The sequence below is a fragment of the Cololabis saira genome, chromosome 16 (assembly GCF_033807715.1).
Source record: "Cololabis saira isolate AMF1-May2022 chromosome 16, fColSai1.1, whole genome shotgun sequence".
NCBI lineage: Eukaryota > Metazoa > Chordata > Actinopteri > Beloniformes > Belonidae > Cololabis > Cololabis saira.
The window spans coordinates 30,302,466-30,325,198 of record NC_084602.1 but is presented as its reverse complement, the minus strand read 5'-3'; the positions used below and the strand labels follow the sequence as shown (position 1 = coordinate 30,325,198).

The 22,733-nt window shown below is 40.4% G+C and overlaps 4 protein-coding genes across 4 annotated transcripts in view; all 4 read left to right on the top strand.

Annotated features, from left to right (window-relative positions):
- LOC133462174 (uncharacterized) lies at positions 1-3,156 on the top strand. Its single transcript, XM_061743315.1, has 8 exons — positions 1-164; positions 265-377; positions 2,126-2,153; positions 2,248-2,332; positions 2,465-2,611; positions 2,696-2,907; positions 2,996-3,099; positions 3,143-3,156. The coding sequence occupies exons 1-8, from the start codon at positions 1-3 to the stop codon at positions 3,154-3,156; spliced, it is 867 nt and encodes a 288-aa protein (XP_061599299.1).
- Positions 3,157-3,818: 662 nt separating this feature from the next.
- On the top strand, positions 3,819-6,973 carry LOC133462173 (uncharacterized). The gene is made up of 8 exons (XM_061743314.1): positions 3,819-3,982; positions 4,083-4,195; positions 5,944-5,971; positions 6,066-6,150; positions 6,282-6,428; positions 6,513-6,724; positions 6,813-6,916; positions 6,960-6,973. Exons 1-8 carry the CDS (start codon positions 3,819-3,821, stop codon positions 6,971-6,973), a joined length of 867 nt encoding a protein of 288 aa, XP_061599298.1.
- A 662-nt stretch (positions 6,974-7,635) lies between these two features.
- On the top strand, positions 7,636-10,791 carry LOC133462172 (uncharacterized). The gene is made up of 8 exons (XM_061743313.1): positions 7,636-7,799; positions 7,900-8,012; positions 9,761-9,788; positions 9,883-9,967; positions 10,100-10,246; positions 10,331-10,542; positions 10,631-10,734; positions 10,778-10,791. The coding sequence occupies exons 1-8, from the start codon at positions 7,636-7,638 to the stop codon at positions 10,789-10,791; spliced, it is 867 nt and encodes a 288-aa protein (XP_061599297.1).
- Positions 10,792-17,996: 7,205 nt separating this feature from the next.
- LOC133462171 (uncharacterized) overlaps positions 17,997-22,733 on the top strand; it is a 34,401-nt gene continuing 29,664 nt past the window's right edge. Inside the window, exons 1-19 of the mRNA XM_061743312.1 lie at positions 17,997-18,175; positions 18,270-18,373; positions 18,469-18,587; positions 18,696-18,863; positions 19,057-19,256; positions 19,357-19,469; positions 19,640-19,746; positions 19,884-20,060; positions 20,373-20,581; positions 20,683-20,777; positions 20,884-20,909; positions 21,081-21,102; positions 21,211-21,238; positions 21,333-21,417; positions 21,547-21,693; positions 21,779-21,990; positions 22,085-22,188; positions 22,284-22,402; positions 22,511-22,678. Coding sequence (XP_061599296.1) covers positions 18,301-18,373; positions 18,469-18,587; positions 18,696-18,863; positions 19,057-19,256; positions 19,357-19,469; positions 19,640-19,746; positions 19,884-20,060; positions 20,373-20,581; positions 20,683-20,777; positions 20,884-20,909; positions 21,081-21,102; positions 21,211-21,238; positions 21,333-21,417; positions 21,547-21,693; positions 21,779-21,990; positions 22,085-22,188; positions 22,284-22,402; positions 22,511-22,678 — 2,172 coding nt within the window. The 5' untranslated portion in view covers positions 17,997-18,175; positions 18,270-18,300. The remainder of the gene's footprint in view (positions 18,176-18,269; positions 18,374-18,468; positions 18,588-18,695; positions 18,864-19,056; positions 19,257-19,356; positions 19,470-19,639; positions 19,747-19,883; positions 20,061-20,372; positions 20,582-20,682; positions 20,778-20,883; positions 20,910-21,080; positions 21,103-21,210; positions 21,239-21,332; positions 21,418-21,546; positions 21,694-21,778; positions 21,991-22,084; positions 22,189-22,283; positions 22,403-22,510; positions 22,679-22,733) is intronic.

Sequence of the window (22,733 nt, the reverse complement as noted above, 5' to 3'; positions counted from 1 at the left end):
ATGAACAGAACCTTCCTCATCATCAGTACCCGTTTCCCAACTTTCAACCAACGGGACTTTTACGTTTGGTTCAATGTCAAACTGGCCTCCATCCTTGCAAGTTTCACTCCACAGATGCTCATGATTGCCACCTCAAGTGTAAACTGCACAACCTACCATGTTGTGTGAGTTGCATTTTGACAACAACTAAGACGCCAATGCATCAAAGTACAAAGTACTTTCAAAGGACTGTGTTACAAAACTATGTTTTTCCAATTTTTGCAGTGTGAGTGGCCTGGCCCGTGTTTTCCCTGACATACCCTTACATAGACAACGAGGAATCACAGACGCTCTTCTGGACTACCTGACATCATCTGCCAGTGTCATCAACAAGCCAGGTAGGACTGACACAGTCAGAGTGTGGTCACTTGTCCATTTCATTCAATTTGACGATAAAAATCTGCTTGAATACCAATGAGAAGAAACATAGGTTTTCAAATGTTTTCATCAATGAAAAAAGCTACTTATCGATTTGGGACTGTTCTAACATCTCTTTAAATATATCTTAGATTGCAGGCAGGGAATGCAGACTGATGCCGAATGGCTTGAAACAAACCTTGGCCCATTTGCTCAATACGTATCCTACACTGATCTCAAAATCTTCAACCTTTCCCAGGTAAGCCGGACCTTTCACTACCAATCCTCTGTGAAATAGGGAGCACCACATCAACAACATGGAAGTTGTACACTTGGGTCCTTCTGCCATGTTGATGAGGAAAGTCGTTCAATCTTCTTTTTGCTTTGCATCAACAGGAGACAGTTGTGGATGTCCTGACACCACAACAGAAGGCTGAGCTCATACTGGATCCAGACAGCGGTGCATTGGAGAATCCCACTCTCGTAAGAGTGGTGCTAACAAACCTTACCCAGTCCGGCAATAACAGGACACTCAATCAGTTTTTCCAGGCTTTTACAGAAAACATCAAGCAGGTGAATGCTTCTCTCTAACTTTTATTTATTTATTTTTTCTGTTAATAAAAGCAAAAAAAAAAAAAAAAGAATGTTTCACAAAAAAGACATGCATAGCATAGCCTGGACTCAAAAGGTTTTTTCAGCAGCCATGATTGAACTCAAATAACGTATTGCTTACACGATACATGACTGAATCCTTGACATTTTTGCCCAAATGCTGGCCACAGTTATACAGTACATACTGTTACATTACAAACGTGTACCATCAGTGTTGCAATACTGTTCAAATGATTTCACAGGTATTAAAAATGTCCTGCTAAACTATAAATTGAATTCTTCTGCTTTCAGAAAAACATTACTTTCATCACAAATCCAGCTGTACAAGACATCATCTTAAACCTGACACTTACTGCCCTTGCGCCTGAATTTGAAGACTTTAGGCCTGAAGAGTTTCAGCTGTGGTTCCAGATCTATTTGGTTCCTGTGATACCAAGCCTCCATCCAGACAATCTGCGGGTGATTCCCAGGAGCATCACTTGTGAATCCTATACAGCTATGTAAGAGACATTTCTCTGCACAAGAATGATATATTCTGTCTTTTCACTTTGCCATTAAGGAAAATCACAATAATGACTTCTTTTCTTCAGCCTAATTGGTCTTAAGGAAAGTTTGGAATTCTTGCCACTGGACCTTTCAATGGGTGTGAGATCAAGCATCAGATTCCTAAAGAACAGCTTCCCTCGTAAGTGGAAAGACTCTTTTGGTACCATTATCTTTTAGCAAAGCCAAATGTCACCTGTGGGACAACAACATATTAATAACAACTTGCACATTTTCCTCTCTAACAGGTTGCTCAGTACCAGATTCCTTCATGGTAAGTTCAATTTTGGGGGGTTATTTTCAGTGAATTAAACAATATTTGATGAAAATGTACAAGAGAAAAACATGGGGAATAAACTTTGCAATAGCGGTTATGGAGAGATACTACATTTCATCGAGTTATTTCTAAAACACTAATATATATATTGCTTCATTTGTTTGTAGTGCAAAGAGACACCCGTTGATGGTAAGTCTGCCAAAAATCAATTGTAACCGCGTTAATGTACCAACTTCATTTTGAAGTACCAGCATCTCAAACACTAATGTGTATTAACTTTTTTTCCCCATGCTACAGAGGACCTCATCTGTGCTGCTGTGAATAGGTGGGTAGCTTGCTCTTTTACCTGATGGTGAGTTTGCACATTATCTAGCACAGTGTAACTAAGGCCACAATGTGTTTCTTATCATTTTGCTCAGATCACAACTCCAGCAAGCACTGGCAATTGACAATTCATCTTCAGTCTTGTGCAATTTCACCATCACTCAACATGCCTGTTCCTTGGTAAGACTGATGAAGCAAATGTGAATTCAAAAAAGCATATTACACTTTTGCTAAATTACAATTACCAGACAAGTGTTTGTTTTTAAATTCTGACAAATATCCTATATTTCCTGTAAATCCCTCACCCTAAAGGCCACAAATCTCACACAAAATAAGTTGGCCACATTATTGAAATGCTCACTGGAAAGCCAAACGACATACCCAGTTGAGGTCTGGAAGCTTTTCTTCCAAAGAACTTCTCCTGCTCTGGACCGGGCCCTTGAGACATTCACCACCACGGTAAATCCAATCATAGGCCAAACATTATACTGATTATTTTTCTGTGCAAATTGTATATCTAACCATTTTCTTCCCAAATCCCAGGCCCCCAACAACAGCAGCCCAGCTTTGTCAAATGCTCTCGAGGCTCTAGGAGAGGTGAAACTTGCCAACTTCAGCCAGGCACAACTACAGAATGAGGATTTCATCAGCAATTGGTTCCAGAAAACGATCCGGCCCTTCCTATCGTCTCCATCCACAAACTTCCTATTCTGTCTTAGCACCAAAAACTTCAGTTGCCTCACGTACCAGATTGTGTAAGTACATATATGATATACTACTCCACTCTCAACTGTTTTGCAGCACTCAATGTGCAGATGCCTAAAGTCTCTCCTCAATTTTTAGCGTCAAGGAATTCAGCAATCAAAGGCCATTCATGGACAGCAACAGACAGCAAACAGTCTTCACTCATCTCATCCAACCATTCCTCTCAAGAAATGATTCATCAGGTAAAAGCAGCCTCTTGGGCTCAGTTTGCTTATGTCTTCATAGCTCTTGCAATATGAGCACCCACCCAATGTATGTCCTATCTTCTCTTACTCAGATCCAGGCTGCATCTCATCTGTCAATGGGAGTCAAGAATGGCTACAAAAGAACCTTGGCATCTTCTCTACCTTTGCATCTCTAGAGGATTTGGAAGCACTCTATCCAAACTTCTCCGCTGTGAGTGCCTATTGGCGTTTTGTTTCAAACTATCATCTTTTGCCCTGCCACTTTGAAATGAGTTATGGCTGACTTTGTATTTATTTCGTTTTTGTAGAATCTATCTTTGTCAGAGCTCACTCCCTCTCAGGTGGCACAGTTAACACTAAGCTCCGGGTCCTCCAATGACACGGAACTAATCGATCGAGTGTTTGAGCGACTTGAGGAAGGCGACGCTCTGGAAAATGTGGATGAATTCCTCACACAGCTCCCATTAAACGGACAGGTAATCTACACTTTCAACTGCAGCAATGAGGATAATTCCAGTCTTAAAACACATCATTCTTAGTAATCACGAGAATCTCAGGCTTTCCATCATTCTTACCCAACTACTTTAAAACATAATATTCAGTTCAATGATTTCATACTTCATATTATGCTCTACATACAACATCAACAAATTGAAACCTTACATGTCATGTTTTGACAGATCCCACAATTCCAACCTGTGGTGAGAGATGTTATCATGAACAGAACCTTCCTCATCATCAGTACCCGTTTCCCAACTTTCAACCAACGGGACTTTTACGTTTGGTTCAATGTCAAACTGGCCTCCATCCTTGCAAGTTTCACTCCACAGATGCTCATGATTGCCACCTCAAGTGTAAACTGCACAACCTACCATGTTGTGTGAGTTGCATTTTGACAACAACTAAGACGCCAATGCATCAAAGTACAAAGTACTTTCAAAGGACTGTGTTACAAAACTATGTTTTTCCAATTTTTGCAGTGTGAGTGGCCTGGCCCGTGTTTTCCCTGACATACCCTTACATAGACAACGAGGAATCACAGACGCTCTTCTGGACTACCTGACATCATCTGCCAGTGTCATCAACAAGCCAGGTAGGACTGACACAGTCAGAGTGTGGTCACTTGTCCATTTCATTCAATTTGACGATAAAAATCTGCTTGAATACCAATGAGAAGAAACATAGGTTTTCAAATGTTTTCATCAATGAAAAAAGCTACTTATCGATTTGGGACTGTTCTAACATCTCTTTAAATATATCTTAGATTGCAGGCAGGGAATGCAGACTGATGCCGAATGGCTTGAAACAAACCTTGGCCCATTTGCTCAATACGTATCCTACACTGATCTCAAAATCTTCAACCTTTCCCAGGTAAGCCAGACCTTTCACTACCAATCCTCTGTGAAATAGGGAGCACCACATCAACAACATGGAAGTTGTACACTTGGGTCCTTCTGCCATGTTGATGAGGAAAGTCGTTCAATCTTCTTTTTGCTTTGCATCAACAGGAGACAGTTGTGGATGTCCTGACACCACAACAGAAGGCTGAGCTCATACTGGATCCAGACAGCGGTGCATTGGAGAATCCCACTCTCGTAAGAGTGGTGCTAACAAACCTTACCCAGTCCGGCAATAACAGGACACTCAATCAGTTTTTCCAGGCTTTTACAGAAAACATCAAGCAGGTGAATGCTTCTCTCTAACTTTTATTTATTTATTTTTTCTGTTAATAAAAGCAAAAAAAAAAAAAAAAGAATGTTTCACAAAAAAGACATGCATAGCATAGCCTGGACTCAAAAGGTTTTTTCAGCAGCCATGATTGAACTCAAATAACGTATTGCTTACACGATACATGACTGAATCCTTGACATTTTTGCCCAAATGCTGGCCACAGTTATACAGTACATACTGTTACATTACAAACGTGTACCATCAGTGTTGCAATACTGTTCAAATGATTTCACAGGTATTAAAAATGTCCTGCTAAACTATAAATTGAATTCTTCTGCTTTCAGAAAAACATTACTTTCATCACAAATCCAGCTGTACAAGACATCATCTTAAACCTGACGCTTACTGCCCTTGCGCCTGAATTTGAAGACTTTAGGCCTGAAGAGTTTCAGCTGTGGTTCCAGATCTATTTGGTTCCTGTGATACCAAGCCTCCATCCAGACAATCTGCGGGTGATTCCCAGGAGCATCACTTGTGAATCCTATACAGCTATGTAAGAGACATTTCTCTGCACAAGAATGATATATTCTGTCTTTTCACTTTGCCATTAAGGAAAATCACAATAATGACTTCTTTTCTTCAGCCTAATTGGTCTTAAGGAAAGTTTGGAATTCTTGCCACTGGACCTTTCAATGGGTGTGAGATCAAGCATCAGATTCCTAAAGAACAGCTTCCCTCGTAAGTGGAAAGACTCTTTTGGTACCATTATCTTTTAGCAAAGCCAAATGTCACCTGTGTGACAACAACATATTAATAACAACTTGCACATTTTCCTCTCTAACAGGTTGCTCAGTACCAGATTCCTTCATGGTAAGTTCAATTTTGGGGGGTTATTTTCAGTGAATTAAACAATATTTGATGAAAATGTACAAGAGAAAAACATGGGGAATAAACTTTGCAATAGCGGTTATGGAGAGATACTACATTTCATCGAGTTATTTCTAAAACACTAATATATATATTGCTTCATTTGTTTGTAGTGCAAAGAGACACCCGTTGATGGTAAGTCTGCCAAAAATCAATTGTAACCGCGTTAATGTACCAACTTCATTTTGAAGTACCAGCATCTCAAACACTAATGTGTATTAACTTTTTTTCCCCATGCTACAGAGGACCTCATCTGTGCTGCTGTGAATAGGTGGGTAGCTTGCTCTTTTACCTGATGGTGAGTTTGCACATTATCTAGCACAGTGTAACTAAGGCCACAATGTGTTTCTTATCATTTTGCTCAGATCACAACTCCAGCAAGCACTGGCAATTGACAATTCATCTTCAGTCTTGTGCAATTTCACCATCACTCAACATGCCTGTTCCTTGGTAAGACTGATGAAGCAAATGTGAATTCAAAAAAGCATATTACACTTTTGCTAAATTACAATTACCAGACAAGTGTTTGTTTTTAAATTCTGACAAATATCCTATATTTCCTGTAAATCCCTCACCCTAAGGCCACAAATCTCACACAAAATAAGTTGGCCACATTATTGAAATGCTCACTGGAAAGCCAAACGACATACCCAGTTGAGGTCTGGAAGCTTTTCTTCCAAAGAACTTCTCCTGCTCTGGACCGGGCCCTTGAGACATTCACCACCACGGTAAATCCAATCATAGGCCAAACATTATACTGATTATTTTTCTGTGCAAATTGTATATCTAACCATTTTCTTCCCAAATCCCAGGCCCCCAACAACAGCAGCCCAGCTTTGTCAAATGCTCTCGAGGCTCTAGGAGAGGTGAAACTTGCCAACTTCAGCCAGGCACAACTACAGAATGAGGATTTCATCAGCAATTGGTTCCAGAAAACGATCCGGCCCTTCCTATCGTCTCCATCCACAAACTTCCTATTCTGTCTTAGCACCAAAAACTTCAGTTGCCTCACGTACCAGATTGTGTAAGTACATATATGATATACTACTCCACTCTCAACTGTTTTGCAGCACTCAATGTGCAGATGCCTAAAGTCTCTCCTCAATTTTTAGCGTCAAGGAATTCAGCAATCAAAGGCCATTCATGGACAGCAACAGACAGCAAACAGTCTTCACTCATCTCATCCAACCATTCCTCTCAAGAAATGATTCATCAGGTAAAAGCAGCCTCTTGGGCTCAGTTTGCTTATGTCTTCATAGCTCTTGCAATATGAGCACCCACCCAATGTATGTCCTATCTTCTCTTACTCAGATCCAGGCTGCATCTCATCTGTCAATGGGAGTCAAGAATGGCTACAAAAGAACCTTGGCATCTTCTCTACCTTTGCATCTCTAGAGGATTTGGAAGCACTCTATCCAAACTTCTCCGCTGTGAGTGCCTATTGGCGTTTTGTTTCAAACTATCATCTTTTGCCCTGCCACTTTGAAATGAGTTATGGCTGACTTTGTATTTATTTCGTTTTTGTAGAATCTATCTTTGTCAGAGCTCACTCCCTCTCAGGTGGCACAGTTAACACTAAGCTCCGGGTCCTCCAATGACACGGAACTAATCGATCGAGTGTTTGAGCGACTTGAGGAAGGCGACGCTCTGGAAAATGTGGATGAATTCCTCACACAGCTCCCATTAAACGGACAGGTAATCTACACTTTCAACTGCAGCAATGAGGATAATTCCAGTCTTAAAACACATCATTCTTAGTAATCACGAGAATCTCAGGCTTTCCATCATTCTTACCCAACTACTTTAAAACATAATATTCAGTTCAATGATTTCATACTTCATATTATGCTCTACATACAACATCAACAAATTGAAACCTTACATGTCATGTTTTGACAGATCCCACAATTCCAACCTGTGGTGAGAGATGTTATCATGAACAGAACCTTCCTCATCATCAGTACCCGTTTCCCAACTTTCAACCAACGGGACTTTTACGTTTGGTTCAATGTCAAACTGGCCTCCATCCTTGCAAGTTTCACTCCACAGATGCTCATGATTGCCACCTCAAGTGTAAACTGCACAACCTACCATGTTGTGTGAGTTGCATTTTGACAACAACTAAGACGCCAATGCATCAAAGTACAAAGTACTTTCAAAGGACTGTGTTACAAAACTATGTTTTTCCAATTTTTGCAGTGTGAGTGGCCTGGCCCGTGTTTTCCCTGACATACCCTTACATAGACAACGAGGAATCACAGACGCTCTTCTGGACTACCTGACATCATCTGCCAGTGTCATCAACAAGCCAGGTAGGACTGACACAGTCAGAGTGTGGTCACTTGTCCATTTCATTCAATTTGACGATAAAAATCTGCTTGAATACCAATGAGAAGAAACATAGGTTTTCAAATGTTTTCATCAATGAAAAAAGCTACTTATCGATTTGGGACTGTTCTAACATCTCTTTAAATATATCTTAGATTGCAGGCAGGGAATGCAGACTGATGCCGAATGGCTTGAAACAAACCTTGGCCCATTTGCTCAATACGTATCCTACACTGATCTCAAAATCTTCAACCTTTCCCAGGTAAGCCAGACCTTTCACTACCAATCCTCTGTGAAATAGGGAGCACCACATCAACAACATGGAAGTTGTACACTTGGGTCCTTCTGCCATGTTGATGAGGAAAGTCGTTCAATCTTCTTTTTGCTTTGCATCAACAGGAGACAGTTGTGGATGTCCTGACACCACAACAGAAGGCTGAGCTCATACTGGATCCAGACAGCGGTGCATTGGAGAATCCCACTCTCGTAAGAGTGGTGCTAACAAACCTTACCCAGTCCGGCAATAACAGGACACTCAATCAGTTTTTCCAGGCTTTTACAGAAAACATCAAGCAGGTGAATGCTTCTCTCTAACTTTTATTTATTTATTTTTTCTGTTAATAAAAGCAAAAAAAAAAAAAAAAGAATGTTTCACAAAAAAGACATGCATAGCATAGCCTGGACTCAAAAGGTTTTTTCAGCAGCCATGATTGAACTCAAATAACGTATTGCTTACACGATACATGACTGAATCCTTGACATTTTTGCCCAAATGCTGGCCACAGTTATACAGTACATACTGTTACATTACAAACGTGTACCATCAGTGTTGCAATACTGTTCAAATGATTTCACAGGTATTAAAAATGTCCTGCTAAACTATAAATTGAATTCTTCTGCTTTCAGAAAAACATTACTTTCATCACAAATCCAGCTGTACAAGACATCATCTTAAACCTGACGCTTACTGCCCTTGCGCCTGAATTTGAAGACTTTAGGCCTGAAGAGTTTCAGCTGTGGTTCCAGATCTATTTGGTTCCTGTGATACCAAGCCTCCATCCAGACAATCTGCGGGTGATTCCCAGGAGCATCACTTGTGAATCCTATACAGCTATGTAAGAGACATTTCTCTGCACAAGAATGATATATTCTGTCTTTTCACTTTGCCATTAAGGAAAATCACAATAATGACTTCTTTTCTTCAGCCTAATTGGTCTTAAGGAAAGTTTGGAATTCTTGCCACTGGACCTTTCAATGGGTGTGAGATCAAGCATCAGATTCCTAAAGAACAGCTTCCCTCGTAAGTGGAAAGACTCTTTTGGTACCATTATCTTTTAGCAAAGCCAAATGTCACCTGTGTGACAACAACATATTAATAACAACTTGCACATTTTCCTCTCTAACAGGTTGCTCAGTACCAGATTCCTTCATGGTAAGTTCAATTTTGGGGGGTTATTTTCAGTGAATTAAACAATATTTGATGAAAATGTACAAGAGAAAAACATGGGGAATAAACTTTGCAATAGCGGTTATGGAGAGATACTACATTTCATCGAGTTATTTCTAAAACACTAATATATATATTGCTTCATTTGTTTGTAGTGCAAAGAGACACCCGTTGATGGTAAGTCTGCCAAAAATCAATTGTAACCGCGTTAATGTACCAACTTCATTTTGAAGTACCAGCATCTCAAACACTAATGTGTATTAACTTTTTTTCCCCATGCTACAGAGGACCTCATCTGTGCTGCTGTGAATAGGTGGGTAGCTTGCTCTTTTACCTGATGGTGAGTTTGCACATTATCTAGCACAGTGTAACTAAGGCCACAATGTGTTTCTTATCATTTTGCTCAGATCACAACTCCAGCAAGCACTGGCAATTGACAATTCATCTTCAGTCTTGTGCAATTTCACCATCACTCAACATGCCTGTTCCTTGGTAAGACTGATGAAGCAAATGTGAATTCAAAAAAGCATATTACACTTTTGCTAAATTACAATTACCAGACAAGTGTTTGTTTTTAAATTCTGACAAATATCCTATATTTCCTGTAAATCCCTCACCCTAAAGGCCACAAATCTCACACAAAATAAGTTGGCCACATTATTGAAATGCTCACTGGAAAGCCAAACGACATACCCAGTTGAGGTCTGGAAGCTTTTCTTCCAAAGAACTTCTCCTGCTCTGGACCGGGCCCTTGAGACATTCACCACCACGGTAAATCCAATCATAGGCCAAACATTATACTGATTATTTTTCTGTGCAAATTGTATATCTAACCATTTTCTTCCCAAATCCCAGGTCCCCAACAACAGCAGCCCAGCTTTGTCAAATGCTCTCGAGGCTCTAGGAGAGGTGAAACTTGCCAACTTCAGCCAGGCACAACTACAGAATGAGGATTTCATCAGCAATTGGTTCCAGAAAACGATCCGGCCCTTCCTATCGTCTCCATCCACAAACTTCCTATTCTGTCTTAGCACCAAAAACTTCAGTTGCCTCACGTACCAGATTGTGTAAGTACATATATGATATACTACTCCACTCTCAACTGTTTTGCAGCACTCAATGTGCAGATGCCTAAAGTCTCTCCTCAATTTTTAGCGTCAAGGAATTCAGCAATCAAAGGCCATTCATGGACAGCAACAGACAGCAAACAGTCTTCACTCATCTCATCCAACCATTCCTCTCAAGAAATGATTCATCAGGTAAAAGCAGCCTCTTGGGCTCAGTTTGCTTATGTCTTCATAGCTCTTGCAATATGAGCACCCACCCAATGTATGTCCTATCTTCTCTTACTCAGATCCAGGCTGCATCTCATCTGTCAATGGGAGTCAAGAATGGCTACAAAAGAACCTTGGCATCTTCTCTACCTTTGCATCTCTAGAGGATTTGGAAGCACTCTATCCAAACTTCTCCGCTGTGAGTGCCTATTGGCGTTTTGTTTCAAACTATCATCTTTTGCCCTGCCACTTTGAAATGAGTTATGGCTGACTTTGTATTTATTTCGTTTTTGTAGAATCTATCTTTGTCAGAGCTCACTCCCTCTCAGGTGGCACAGTTAACACTAAGCTCCGGGTCCTCCAATGACACGGAACTAATCGATCGAGTGTTTGAGCGACTTGAGGAAGGCGACGCTCTGGAAAATGTGGATGAATTCCTCACACAGCTCCCATTAAACGGACAGGTAATCCACACTTTCAACTGCAGCAATGAGGATAATTCCAGTCTTAAAACACATCATTCTTAGTAATCACGAGAATCTCAGGCTTTCCATCATTCTTACCCAACTACTTTAAAACATAATATTCAGTTCAATGATTTCATACTTCATATTATGCTCTACATACAACATCAACAAATTGAAACCTTACATGTCATGTTTTGACAGATCCCACAATTCCAACCTGTGGTGAGAGATGTTATCATGAACAGAACCTTCCTCATCATCAGTACCCGTTTCCCAACTTTCAACCAACGGGACTTTTACGTTTGGTTCAATGTCAAACTGGCCTCCATCCTTGCAAGTTTCACTCCACAGATGCTCATGATTGCCACCTCAAGTGTAAACTGCACAACCTACCATGTTGTGTGAGTTGCATTTTGACAACAACTAAGACGCCAATGCATCAAAGTACAAAGTACTTTCAAAGGACTGTGTTACAAAACTATGTTTTTCCAATTTTTGCAGTGTGAGTGGCCTGGCCCGTGTTTTCCCTGACATACCCTTACATAGACAACGAGGAATCACAGACGCTCTTCTGGACTACCTGACATCATCTGCCAGTGTCATCAACAAGCCAGGTAGGACTGACACAGTCAGAGTGTGGTCACTTGTCCATTTCATTCAATTTGACGATAAAAATCTGCTTGAATACCAATGAGAAGAAACATAGGTTTTCAAATGTTTTCATCAATGAAAAAAGCTACTTATCGATTTGGGACTGTTCTAACATCTCTTTAAATATATCTTAGATTGCAGGCAGGGAATGCAGACTGATGCCGAATGGCTTGAAACAAACCTTGGCCCATTTGCTCAATACGTATCCTACACTGATCTCAAAATCTTCAACCTTTCCCAGGTAAGCCAGACCTTTCACTACCAATCCTCTGTGAAATAGGGAGCACCACATCAACAACATGGAAGTTGTACACTTGGGTCCTTCTGCCATGTTGATGAGGAAAGTCGTTCAATCTTCTTTTTGCTTTGCATCAACAGGAGACAGTTGTGGATGTCCTGACACCACAACAGAAGGCTGAGCTCATACTGGATCCAGACAGCGGTGCATTGGAGAATCCCACTCTCGTAAGAGTGGTGCTAACAAACCTTACCCAGTCCGGCAATAACAGGACACTCAATCAGTTTTTCCAGGCTTTTACAGAAAACATCAAGCAGGTGAATGCTTCTCTCTAACTTTTATTTATTTATTTTTTCTGTTAATAAAAGCAAAAAAAAAAAAAAAAGAATGTTTCACAAAAAAGACATGCATAGCATAGCCTGGACTCAAAAGGTTTTTTCAGCAGCCATGATTGAACTCAAATAACGTATTGCTTACACGATACATGACTGAATCCTTGACATTTTTGCCCAAATGCTGGCCACAGTTATACAGTACATACTGTTACATTACAAACGTGTACCATCAGTGTTGCAATACTGTTCAAATGATTTCACAGGTATTAAAAATGTCCTGCTAAACTATAAATTGAATTCTTCTGCTTTCAGAAAAACATTACTTTCATCACAAATCCAGCTGTACAAGACATCATCTTAAACCTGACGCTTACTGCCCTTGCGCCTGAATTTGAAGACTTTAGGCCTGAAGAGTTTCAGCTGTGGTTCCAGATCTATTTGGTTCCTGTGATACCAAGCCTCCATCCAGACAATCTGCGGGTGATTCCCAGGAGCATCACTTGTGAATCCTATACAGCTATGTAAGAGACATTTCTCTGCACAAGAATGATATATTCTGTCTTTTCACTTTGCCATTAAGGAAAATCACAATAATGACTTCTTTTCTTCAGCCTAATTGGTCTTAAGGAAAGTTTGGAATTCTTGCCACTGGACCTTTCAATGGGTGTGAGATCAAGCATCAGATTCCTAAAGAACAGCTTCCCTCGTAAGTGGAAAGACTCTTTTGGTACCATTATCTTTTAGCAAAGCCAAATGTCACCTGTGTGACAACAACATATTAATAACAACTTGCACATTTTCCTCTCTAACAGGTTGCTCAGTACCAGATTCCTTCATGGTAAGTTCAATTTTTGGGGGTTATTTTCAGTGAATTAAACAATATTTGATGAAAATGTACAAGAGAAAAACATGGGGAATAAACTTTGCAATAGCGGTTATGGAGAGATACTACATTTCATCGAGTTATTTCTAAAACACTAATATATATATTGCTTCATTTGTTTGTAGTGCAAAGAGACACCTGTTGATGGTAAGTCTGCCAAAAATCAATTGTTACCGCGTTAATGTACCAACTTCATTTTGAAGTACCAGCATCTCAAACATTAATGTGTATTAACTTTTTTTCCCCATGCTACAGAGGACCTCATCTGTGCTGCTGTGAATAGGTGGGTGGCTTTTTTTTTCTTTTACCTGATGGTGAGTTTGCACATTATCTAGCACAGTGTAACTAAGGCCACAATGTGTTTCTTATCATTTTGCTCAGATCACAACTCCAGCAAGCACTGGCAATTGACAATTCATCTTCAGTCTTGTGCAATTTCACCATCACTCAACATGCCTGTTCCTTGGTAAGACTGATGAAAGCAAATGTGAATTCAAAAAAGCATATTACACTTTTGCTAAATTACAATTACCAGACAAGTGTTTGTTTTTAAATTCTGACAAATATCCTATATTTCCTGTAAATCCCTCACCCTAAAGGCCAAAAATCTCACACAAAATAAGTTGGCCACATTATTGAAATGCTCACTGGAAAGCCAAACGACATACCCAGTTGAGGTCTGGAAGCTTTTCTTCCAAAGAACTTCTCCTGCTCTGGACCGGGCCCTTGAGACATTCACCACCACGGTAAATCCAATCATAGGCCAAACATTATACTGATTATTTTTCTGTGCAAATTGTATATCTAACCATTTTCTTCCCAAATCCCAGGCCCCCAACAACAGCAGCCCAGCTTTGTCAAATGCTCTCGAGGCTCTAGGAGAGGTGAAACTTGCCAACTTCAGCCAGGCACAACTACAGAATGAGGATTTCATCAGCAATTGGTTCCAGAAAACGATCCGGCCCTTCCTATCGTCTCCATCCACAAACTTCCTATTCTGTCTTAGCACCAAAAACTTCAGCTGCCATACGTACCAGATTGTGTAAGTACATATATGATATACTACTCCACTCTCAACTGTTTTGCAGCACTCAATGTTCAGATGCCTAAAGTCTCTCCTCAATTTTTAGCATCAAGGAATTCAGCAATCAAAGGCCATTCATGGACAGCAACAGACAGCAAACAGTCTTCACTCATTTCATCCAACCATTCCTCTCAAGAAATTATTCATCAGGTAAAAGCAGCCTCTTGGGCTCAGTTTGCTTATGTCTTCATAGCTCTTGCAATATGAGCACCAACCCAATGTATGTCCTATCTTCTCTTACTCAGATCCAGGCTGCATCTCATCTGTCAATGGGAGTCAAGAATGGCTACAAAAGAACCTTGGCATCTTCTCTACCTTTGCATCTCTAGAGGATTTGGAAGCACTCTATCCAAACTTCTCCGCTGTGAGTGCCTATTGCCGTTTTGTTTCAAACTATCATCTTTTGCCCTGCCACTTTGAAATGAGTTATGGCTGACTTTGTATTTGTTTCATTTTTGTAGAATCTACCTTTGTCAGAGCTCACTCCCTCTCAGGTGGCACAGTTAACACTAAGCTCTGGGTCCTCCAATGACACGGAACTAATCGATCGAGTGTTTGAGCGACTTGAGGAAGGCGACGCTCTGGAAAATGTGGATGAATTCCTCACACAGCTCCCATTAAACGGACAGGTAATCTACACTTTCAACTGCAGCAATGAGGATAATTCCAGTCTTAAAACGCATCATTCTTAGTAATCACGAGAATCTCAGGCTTTCCATCATTCTTACCCAACTACTTTAAAACATAATATTCAGTTCAATGATTTCATACTTCATATTATGCTCTACATACAACATCAACAAATTGAAACCTTACATGTCATGTTTTGACAGATCCCACAATTCCAACCTGTTGTGAGAGACGTTATCATGAACAGAACCTTCCTCATCATCAGTACCCGTTTCCCAACTTTCAAACAACGGGACTTTTACGTTTGGTTCAATGTCAAACTGGCCTCCATCCTTGCAAGTTTCACTCCACAGATGCTCATGGTTGCCACCTCAAGTGTAAACTGCACAACCTACCATGTTGTGTGAGTTGCATTTTGACAACAACTAAGACGCCAATGCATCAAAGTACAAAGTACTTTCAAAGGACTGTGTTACAAAACTATTTTTTTCCAATTTTTGCAGTGTGAGCGGCCTGGCCCGTGTTTTCCCTGACATACCCTTACATAGACAACAAGGAATCACAGACGCTCTTCTGGACTACCTGACATCATCTGCCAGTGTCATCAACAAGCCAGGTAGGACTGACACAGTCAGAGTGTGGTCACTTGTCCATGTCATTCAATTTGACGCTAAAAATCTGCTTGAATACCAATGAGAAGAAACATAGGTTTTCAAATGTTTTCATCAATGAAAAAAGCTACTTATCGATTTGGGACTGTTCTAACATCTCTTTAAATATATCTTAGATTGCAGGCAGGGAATGCAGACTGATGCCGAATGGCTTGAAACAAACCTGGGCCCATTTGCTCAATACGTATCCTACACTGATCTCAAAATCTTCAACCTTTCCCAGGTAAGCCAGTACTTTCACTACCAATCCTCCAGGAAATAGGGAGCACCACATCAACAACATGGAAGTTGTACACCTGGGTCTTTCTGCCATGTTGATGAGAAAAGTCGTTCAATCGTGATTTTGCTTTGCATCAACAGGAGACAGTTGTGGGTGTCCTTACACCACAACAGAAGGCTGAACTCATACTGGATCCAGACAGCGGTGCATTGGAAAATGCCACTCTAGTAAGAGTGGTGCTAACAAACCTTACCCAGTCCGGCAATAACAGGACACTCAATCAGTTTTTCCAGGCTTTTACAGAAAACATCAAGCAGGTGAATGCTTCCGTCTAACTTTTATGTTTGTTTGTTTTTTTCTGTTAGTCAAACAACAAAACAAAAGAATGTTTGACAACATGGACATGCATAGCATAGCCTGGACTCAAAAGGTTTTTTCAGCAGCCATGACTGAAGTCAAATAATGTATTTCATATACTTGACTGAATCCTGGCATTTTCGCCAAAACTCTGGCCATTGTTATATATAATATTACAAAGGTGTACCATCAATGTTGCAATACTTTTCAAATGATTTCACAGATATTAAAAATGTCCTGCTGAACTATAAAATGAATTCTTCTGCTTTCAGAAAAACATTACTTTCATCACAAATCCAGCTGTACAAGACACCATCTTAAACCTGACGATTACTGCCCTTGGGCCTAAATTTGGGGACTTTGGGCCTGAAGAGTTTCAGCTGTGGTTCCAGATCTATTTGGTTCCTGTGATACCAAGCCTGCATCCAGACAACCTGTGGGTGATCCCCAGGAGCATTAGTTGTGAATCCTACACAGCTATGTAAGACACATTTCTCAGCACAAGAATGATATAATCTGTCTTTTCAATTTGCCAGACTGTATTTCAAGAAAAGTCACAATAATGACTTGTCTTTTCTTCAGCCTAACTGGTCTTAACGAAAGTTTGGAATTCTTGCCACTGAATCTTTCAATGGGTGTGAGATCAAGCATCAGATTCCTAAAGAATAGATTCCCACGTAAGTAGAAAGACTGTTTTTGTACCATTATCTTTTAGCAAAGCCAAATGTCACCCATGTGACAACAACGTATTAATAACAACATGCACATTTTCCTCTCTAACAGGTTGCTCAGTACCAGATTCCTTCGTGGTAAGTTCAATTTTGGGGGGTATTTTCAGTGAATTAAACAATAATTGCTGACAATTTAAAAGAGAAAAACATGGGGAAAAAACTTTGAAATAGAAGTTATGAAAAGATACTACATTTCATCGAGTTATTTCTAAAAGACTAATATATATGTATTGCCTCATTTGTCTGTAGTGCAAAGAGACACCTGTTGATGGTAAGTCTGCTGAAAATTACTTGTTACCACATTAATGTACCAACTTCATTTTGAAGTACCAGCATCTCATACACTAATATGTATTAACTTTTTTTCCCCATTCTACAGAGGACCTCATCTGTGCTGCTGTGAATAGGTGGGTGGCTTGCTCTTTTACCTGGTGGTGAGTTTGCACATTCTCTAGCACAGTGTAACTAAGGCCACAATGTGTTTCTTATCGTTTTGCTCAGATCACAACTCCAGCAAGCACTGGCAATTGACAATTCATCTTCAGTCTTGTGCAATTTCACCATCACTCAACATGCCTGTTCCTTGGTAAGACTGATGGAAGCAAATGTTAATTCAAAAAAGCATATTACACTTTTGTTAAATTATAATTAACAGACAAGTGTTTTTAATTTCTGACAAATAACCTATATTTCCTGTAAATCCCTCACACTAAAGGCCACACATCTCACACAAAATAAGTTGGCCACATTGCTGAAATGCTCACTGGAAAGCCAAACAACATACCCAGTTGAGATCTGGAAGCTTTTCTTCCAAAAGACTTCTCCTGCTCTGGACCGGGCCCTTGAAACATTCACCACCACGGTAAATCCAATCATAGGCCAAACATTATACTGATTATTTTTCTGTGTGAATTTATACATCTAACCATTGTCCTCCCAAATCCCAGGCCCCCAACAACAGCAACCCAGCTTTGTCAAATGCTCTCGAGGCTCTGGGAGAGGTGAAACTTGCCAACTTCAGCCAGGCACAACTACAGAATGAGGATTTCATCAGCAATTGGTTCCAGAAAACGATCCAACCCTTCCTATCCTCTCCATCCACAAACTTCCTATCCTGTCTTAGCACCAAAAATTTCAGCTGCCTCACGTACCAGATTGTGTAAGTATATATATGATATACTACTCCACTCTCAACTGTTTTGCAGCACCCACTCCCGATGTTCAGATACTTAAAGTCTCTCCTCAAATTTTAGCATCAAGGAATTCAGCAATCAAAGGCCATTCATGGACAGCAACAGACAGCAAACAGTCTTCACTAATTTCATAAGACCATTCCTCTCAAGAAATGATTCATCAGGTAAAAGCAGGATCTCAGGCTCAGTTTGCTCATGTCTTCATAGCTGCTGCAATATGAGCACCCATCCAATGTCTGTCCTTTTTTATCTTACTCAGATCCAGGCTGCATCTCATCTGTCAATGGAAGTCAAGAATGGCTACAAAAGAACCTTGGCATCTTCTCTGCCTTTGCATCTCTACAGGATTTGGAAGAACTCTATCCAAACGTTTCCGCTGTGAGTGCCTACTGCACTGCAATGGGCGTTTTGTTTCAAACTATCATCTTTTGCCCTGCCATTTTGGAATGAGTTATGGCTGACTTTGTATTTATTTCGATTTTGTAGAATCTATCCTTGTCAGAGCTCACTCCCTCTCAGGTGGCACAGTTACTGCTGAGCTCTGGGTCCTCCAATGACACGGAACTAATCGATCAAGTCTTTGAGCGACTTGAGGATGGCGACGCTCTGGAAAATGTGGATGAATTCCTCACACAGCTGCCAGTAAACGGACAGGTAAGCTACACTTTCAACTGCAGCAATGAGGATAATTCCAGTCTTAAAACACATCATTCTTTGTAATCAATCAATCAATCATTCTTACCCAACTACTTTAATACATACCCTTCAGTTCAAGAATTTCAAACTTCATATTATGCTCTACACACAACATCAACAATTTGAAACCTTACATGTCATGTTTTGACAGATCCCACAATTCCAACCTGTTGTGAGAGATGTTATCATGAACAGAACCTTCCTCATCATCAGTACCCGTTTCCCAACTTTCAAACAACGGGACTTTTACGTTTGGTTCAATGTCAAACTGGCCTCCATCCTTGCAAGTTTCACTCCACAGATGCTCACGATTGCCACCTCAAGTGTAAACTGCACAACCTACCATGTTGTGTGAGTTGCATTTTGACAACAACTAAGACGCCAATGCATCAAAGTACAAAGTACTTTCAAAGGACTGTGTTACAAAACTATTTTTTTCCAATTTTTTCAGTGTGAGCGGCCTGGCCCGTGTTTTCCCTGACATACCCTTACATAGACAACAAGGAATCACAGACGCTCTTCTGGACTACCTGACAACATCTGTCAGTGTCATCAACAAGCCAGGTAGGACTGACGCAGTCAGAGTGTGGTCACTTGTCCATGTCATTCAATTTGACGCTAAAAATCTGCTTGAATACCAATGCGAAGAAACATAGATTTTCAAATGTTTCATCAATGAAAAAAGCTACTTACCAATTTGGGACTGTTCTAACATCCCTTTGAATATATCTTAGATTGCAGGCAGGGAATGCAGACTGATGCCGAATGGCTTGAAACAAACCTGGGCCCATTTGCTCAATACGTATCCTACACTGATCTCAAAATCTTCAACCTTTCCCAGGTAAGCCAGTACTTTCACTACCAATCCTCCAGGAAATAGGGAGCACCACATCAACAACATGGAAGTTGTACACCTGGGTCTTTCTGCCATGTTGATGAGAAAAGTCGTTCAATCGTGATTTTGCTTTGCATCAACAGGAGACAGTTGTGGGTGTCCTTACACCACAACAGAAGGCTGAACTCATACTGGATCCAGACAGCGGTGCATTGGAAAATGCCACTCTAGTAAGAGTGGTGCTAACAAACCTTACCCAGTCCGGCAATAACAGGACACTCAATCAGTTTTTCCAGGCTTTTACAGAAAACATCAAGCAGGTGAATGCTTCTGTCTAACTTTTATGTTTGTTTGTTTTTTTCTGTTAGTCAAACAACAAAACAAAAGAATGTTTGACAACATGGACATGCATAGCATAGCCTGGACTCAAAAGGTTTTTTCAGCAGCCATGACTGAAGTCAAATAATGTATTTCATATACTTGACTGAATCCTGGCATTTTCGCCAAAACTCTGGCCATTGTTATATATAATATTACAAAGGTGTACCATCAATGTTGCAATACTTTTCAAATGATTTCACAGATATTAAAAATGTCCTGCTGAACTATAAAATGAATTCTTCTGCTTTCAGAAAAACATTACTTTCATCACAAATCCAGCTGTACAAGACACCATCTTAAACCTGACGCTTACTGCCCTTGCGCCTAAATTTGGGGACTTTGGGCCTGAAGAGTTTCAGCTGTGGTTCCAGATCTATTTGGTTCCTGTGATACCAAGCCTGCATCCAGACAACCTGCGGGTGATCCCCAGGAGCATCAGTTGTGAATCCTACACAGCTATGTAAGACACATTTCTCAGCACAAGAATGATATAATCTGTCTTTTCAATTTGCCAGACTGTATTTCAAGAAAAGTCACAATAATGACTTGTCTTTTCTTCAGCCTAACTGGTCTTAACGAAAGTTTGGAATTCTTGCCACTGAATCTTTCAATGGGTGTGAGATCAAGCATCAGATTCCTAAAGAATAGATTCCCACGTAAGTAGAAAGACTGTTTTTGTACCATTATCTTTTAGCAAAGCCAAATGTCACCCATGTGACAACAACGTATTAATAACAACATGCACATTTTCCTCTCTAACAGGTTGCTCAGTACCAGATTCCTTCGTGGTAAGTTCAATTTTGGGGGGTATTTTCAGTGAATTAAACAATAATTGCTGACAATTTAAAAGAGAAAAACATGGGGAAAAAACTTTGAAATAGAAGTTATGAAAAGATACTACATTTCATCGAGTTATTTCTAAAAGACTAATATATATGTATTGCCTCATTTGTCTGTAGTGCAAAGAGACACCTGTTGATGGTAAGTCTGCTGAAAATTACTTGTTACCACATTAATGTACCAACTTCATTTTGAAGTACCAGCATCTCATACACTAATATGTATTAACTTTTTTTCCCCATTCTACAGAGGACCTCATCTGTGCTGCTGTGAATAGGTGGGTGGCTTGCTCTTTTACCTGGTGGTGAGTTTGCACATTCTCTAGCACAGTGTAACTAAGGCCACAATGTGTTTCTTATCGTTTTGCTCAGATCACAACTCCAGCAAGCACTGGCAATTGACAATTCATCTTCAGTCTTGTGCAATTTCACCATCACTCAACATGCCTGCTCCTTGGTAAGACTGATGGAAGCAAATGTTAATTCAAAAAAGCATATTACACTTTTGTTAAATTATAATTAACAGACAAGTGTTTTTAATTTCTGACAAATAACCTATATTTCCTGTAAATCCCTCACACTAAAGGCCACACATCTCACACAAAATAAGTTGGCCACATTGCTGAAATGCTCACTGGAAAGCCAAACAACATACCCAGTTGAGATCTGGAAGCTTTTCTTCCAAAAGACTTCTCCTGCTCTGGACCGGGCCCTTGAAACATTCACCACCACGGTAAATCCAATCATAGGCCAAACATTATACTGATTATTTTTCTGTGTGAATTTATACATCTAACCATTGTCCTCCCAAATCCCAGGCCCCCAACAACAGCAGCCCAGCTTTGTCAAATGCTCTCGAGGCTCTGGGAGAGGTGAAACTTGCCAACTTCAGCCAGGCACAACTACAGAATGAGGATTTCATCAGCAATTGGTTCCAGAAAACGATCCAACCCTTCCTATCCTCTCCATCCACAAACTTCCTATCCTGTCTTAGCACCAAAAACTTCAGCTGCCTCACGTACCAGATTGTGTAAGTATATATATGATATACTACTCCACTCTCAACTGTTTTGCAGCACCCACTCCCGATGTTCAGATGCTTAAAGTCTCTCCTCAAATTTTAGCATCAAGGAATTCAGCAATCAAAGGCCATTCATGGACAGCAACAGACAGCAAACAGTCTTCACTAATTTCATAAGACCATTCCTCTCAAGAAATGATTCATCAGGTAAAAGCAGGATCTCAGGCTCAGTTTGCTCATGTCTTCATAGCCGCTGCAATATGAGCACCCATCCAATGTCTGTCCTTTTTTATCTTACTCAGATCCAGGCTGCATCTCATCTGTCAATGGAAGTCAAGAATGGCTACAAAAGAACCTTGGCATCTTCTCTGCCTTTGCATCTCTACAGGATTTGGAAGCACTCTATCCAAACGTTTCCGCTGTGAGTGCCTACTGCACTGCAATGGGCGTTTTGTTTCAAACTATCATCTTTTGCCCTGCCATTTTGGAATGAGTTATGGCTGACTTTGTATTTCTTTCTATTTTGTAGAATCTATCCTTGTCAGAGCTCACTCCCTCTCAGGTGGCACAGTTACTGCTGAGCTCTGGGTCCTCCAATGACACGGAACTAATCGATCAAGTCTTTGAGCGACTTGAGGATGGCGACGCTCTGGAAAATGTGGATGAATTCCTCACACAGCTGCCAGTAAACGGACAGGTAAGCTACACTTTCAACTGCAGCAATGAGGATAATTCCAATCTTAAAACACATC

Excerpts from the sequence above, each read along its gene's own strand:
- LOC133462174 (XM_061743315.1), top strand. The coding sequence starts at position 1 with ATGAACAGAACCTTCCTCATCATCAGTACCCGTTTCCCAACTTTCAAC. Across the intron at positions 165-264 it reads TGCACAACCTACCATGTTGT|TGTGAGTGGCCTGGCCCGTG; the intron begins GTGAGTTGCATT and ends CAATTTTTGCAG. Across the intron at positions 2,908-2,995 it reads TGCCTCACGTACCAGATTGT|CGTCAAGGAATTCAGCAATC; the intron begins GTAAGTACATAT and ends CTCAATTTTTAG.
- LOC133462173 (XM_061743314.1), top strand. The coding sequence starts at position 3,819 with ATGAACAGAACCTTCCTCATCATCAGTACCCGTTTCCCAACTTTCAAC. Across the intron at positions 5,972-6,065 it reads ATCTGTGCTGCTGTGAATAG|ATCACAACTCCAGCAAGCAC; the intron begins GTGGGTAGCTTG and ends CATTTTGCTCAG. Across the intron at positions 6,725-6,812 it reads TGCCTCACGTACCAGATTGT|CGTCAAGGAATTCAGCAATC; the intron begins GTAAGTACATAT and ends CTCAATTTTTAG.
- LOC133462172 (XM_061743313.1), top strand. The coding sequence starts at position 7,636 with ATGAACAGAACCTTCCTCATCATCAGTACCCGTTTCCCAACTTTCAAC. Across the intron at positions 7,800-7,899 it reads TGCACAACCTACCATGTTGT|TGTGAGTGGCCTGGCCCGTG; the intron begins GTGAGTTGCATT and ends CAATTTTTGCAG. Across the intron at positions 10,247-10,330 it reads TTGAGACATTCACCACCACG|GTCCCCAACAACAGCAGCCC; the intron begins GTAAATCCAATC and ends CCCAAATCCCAG.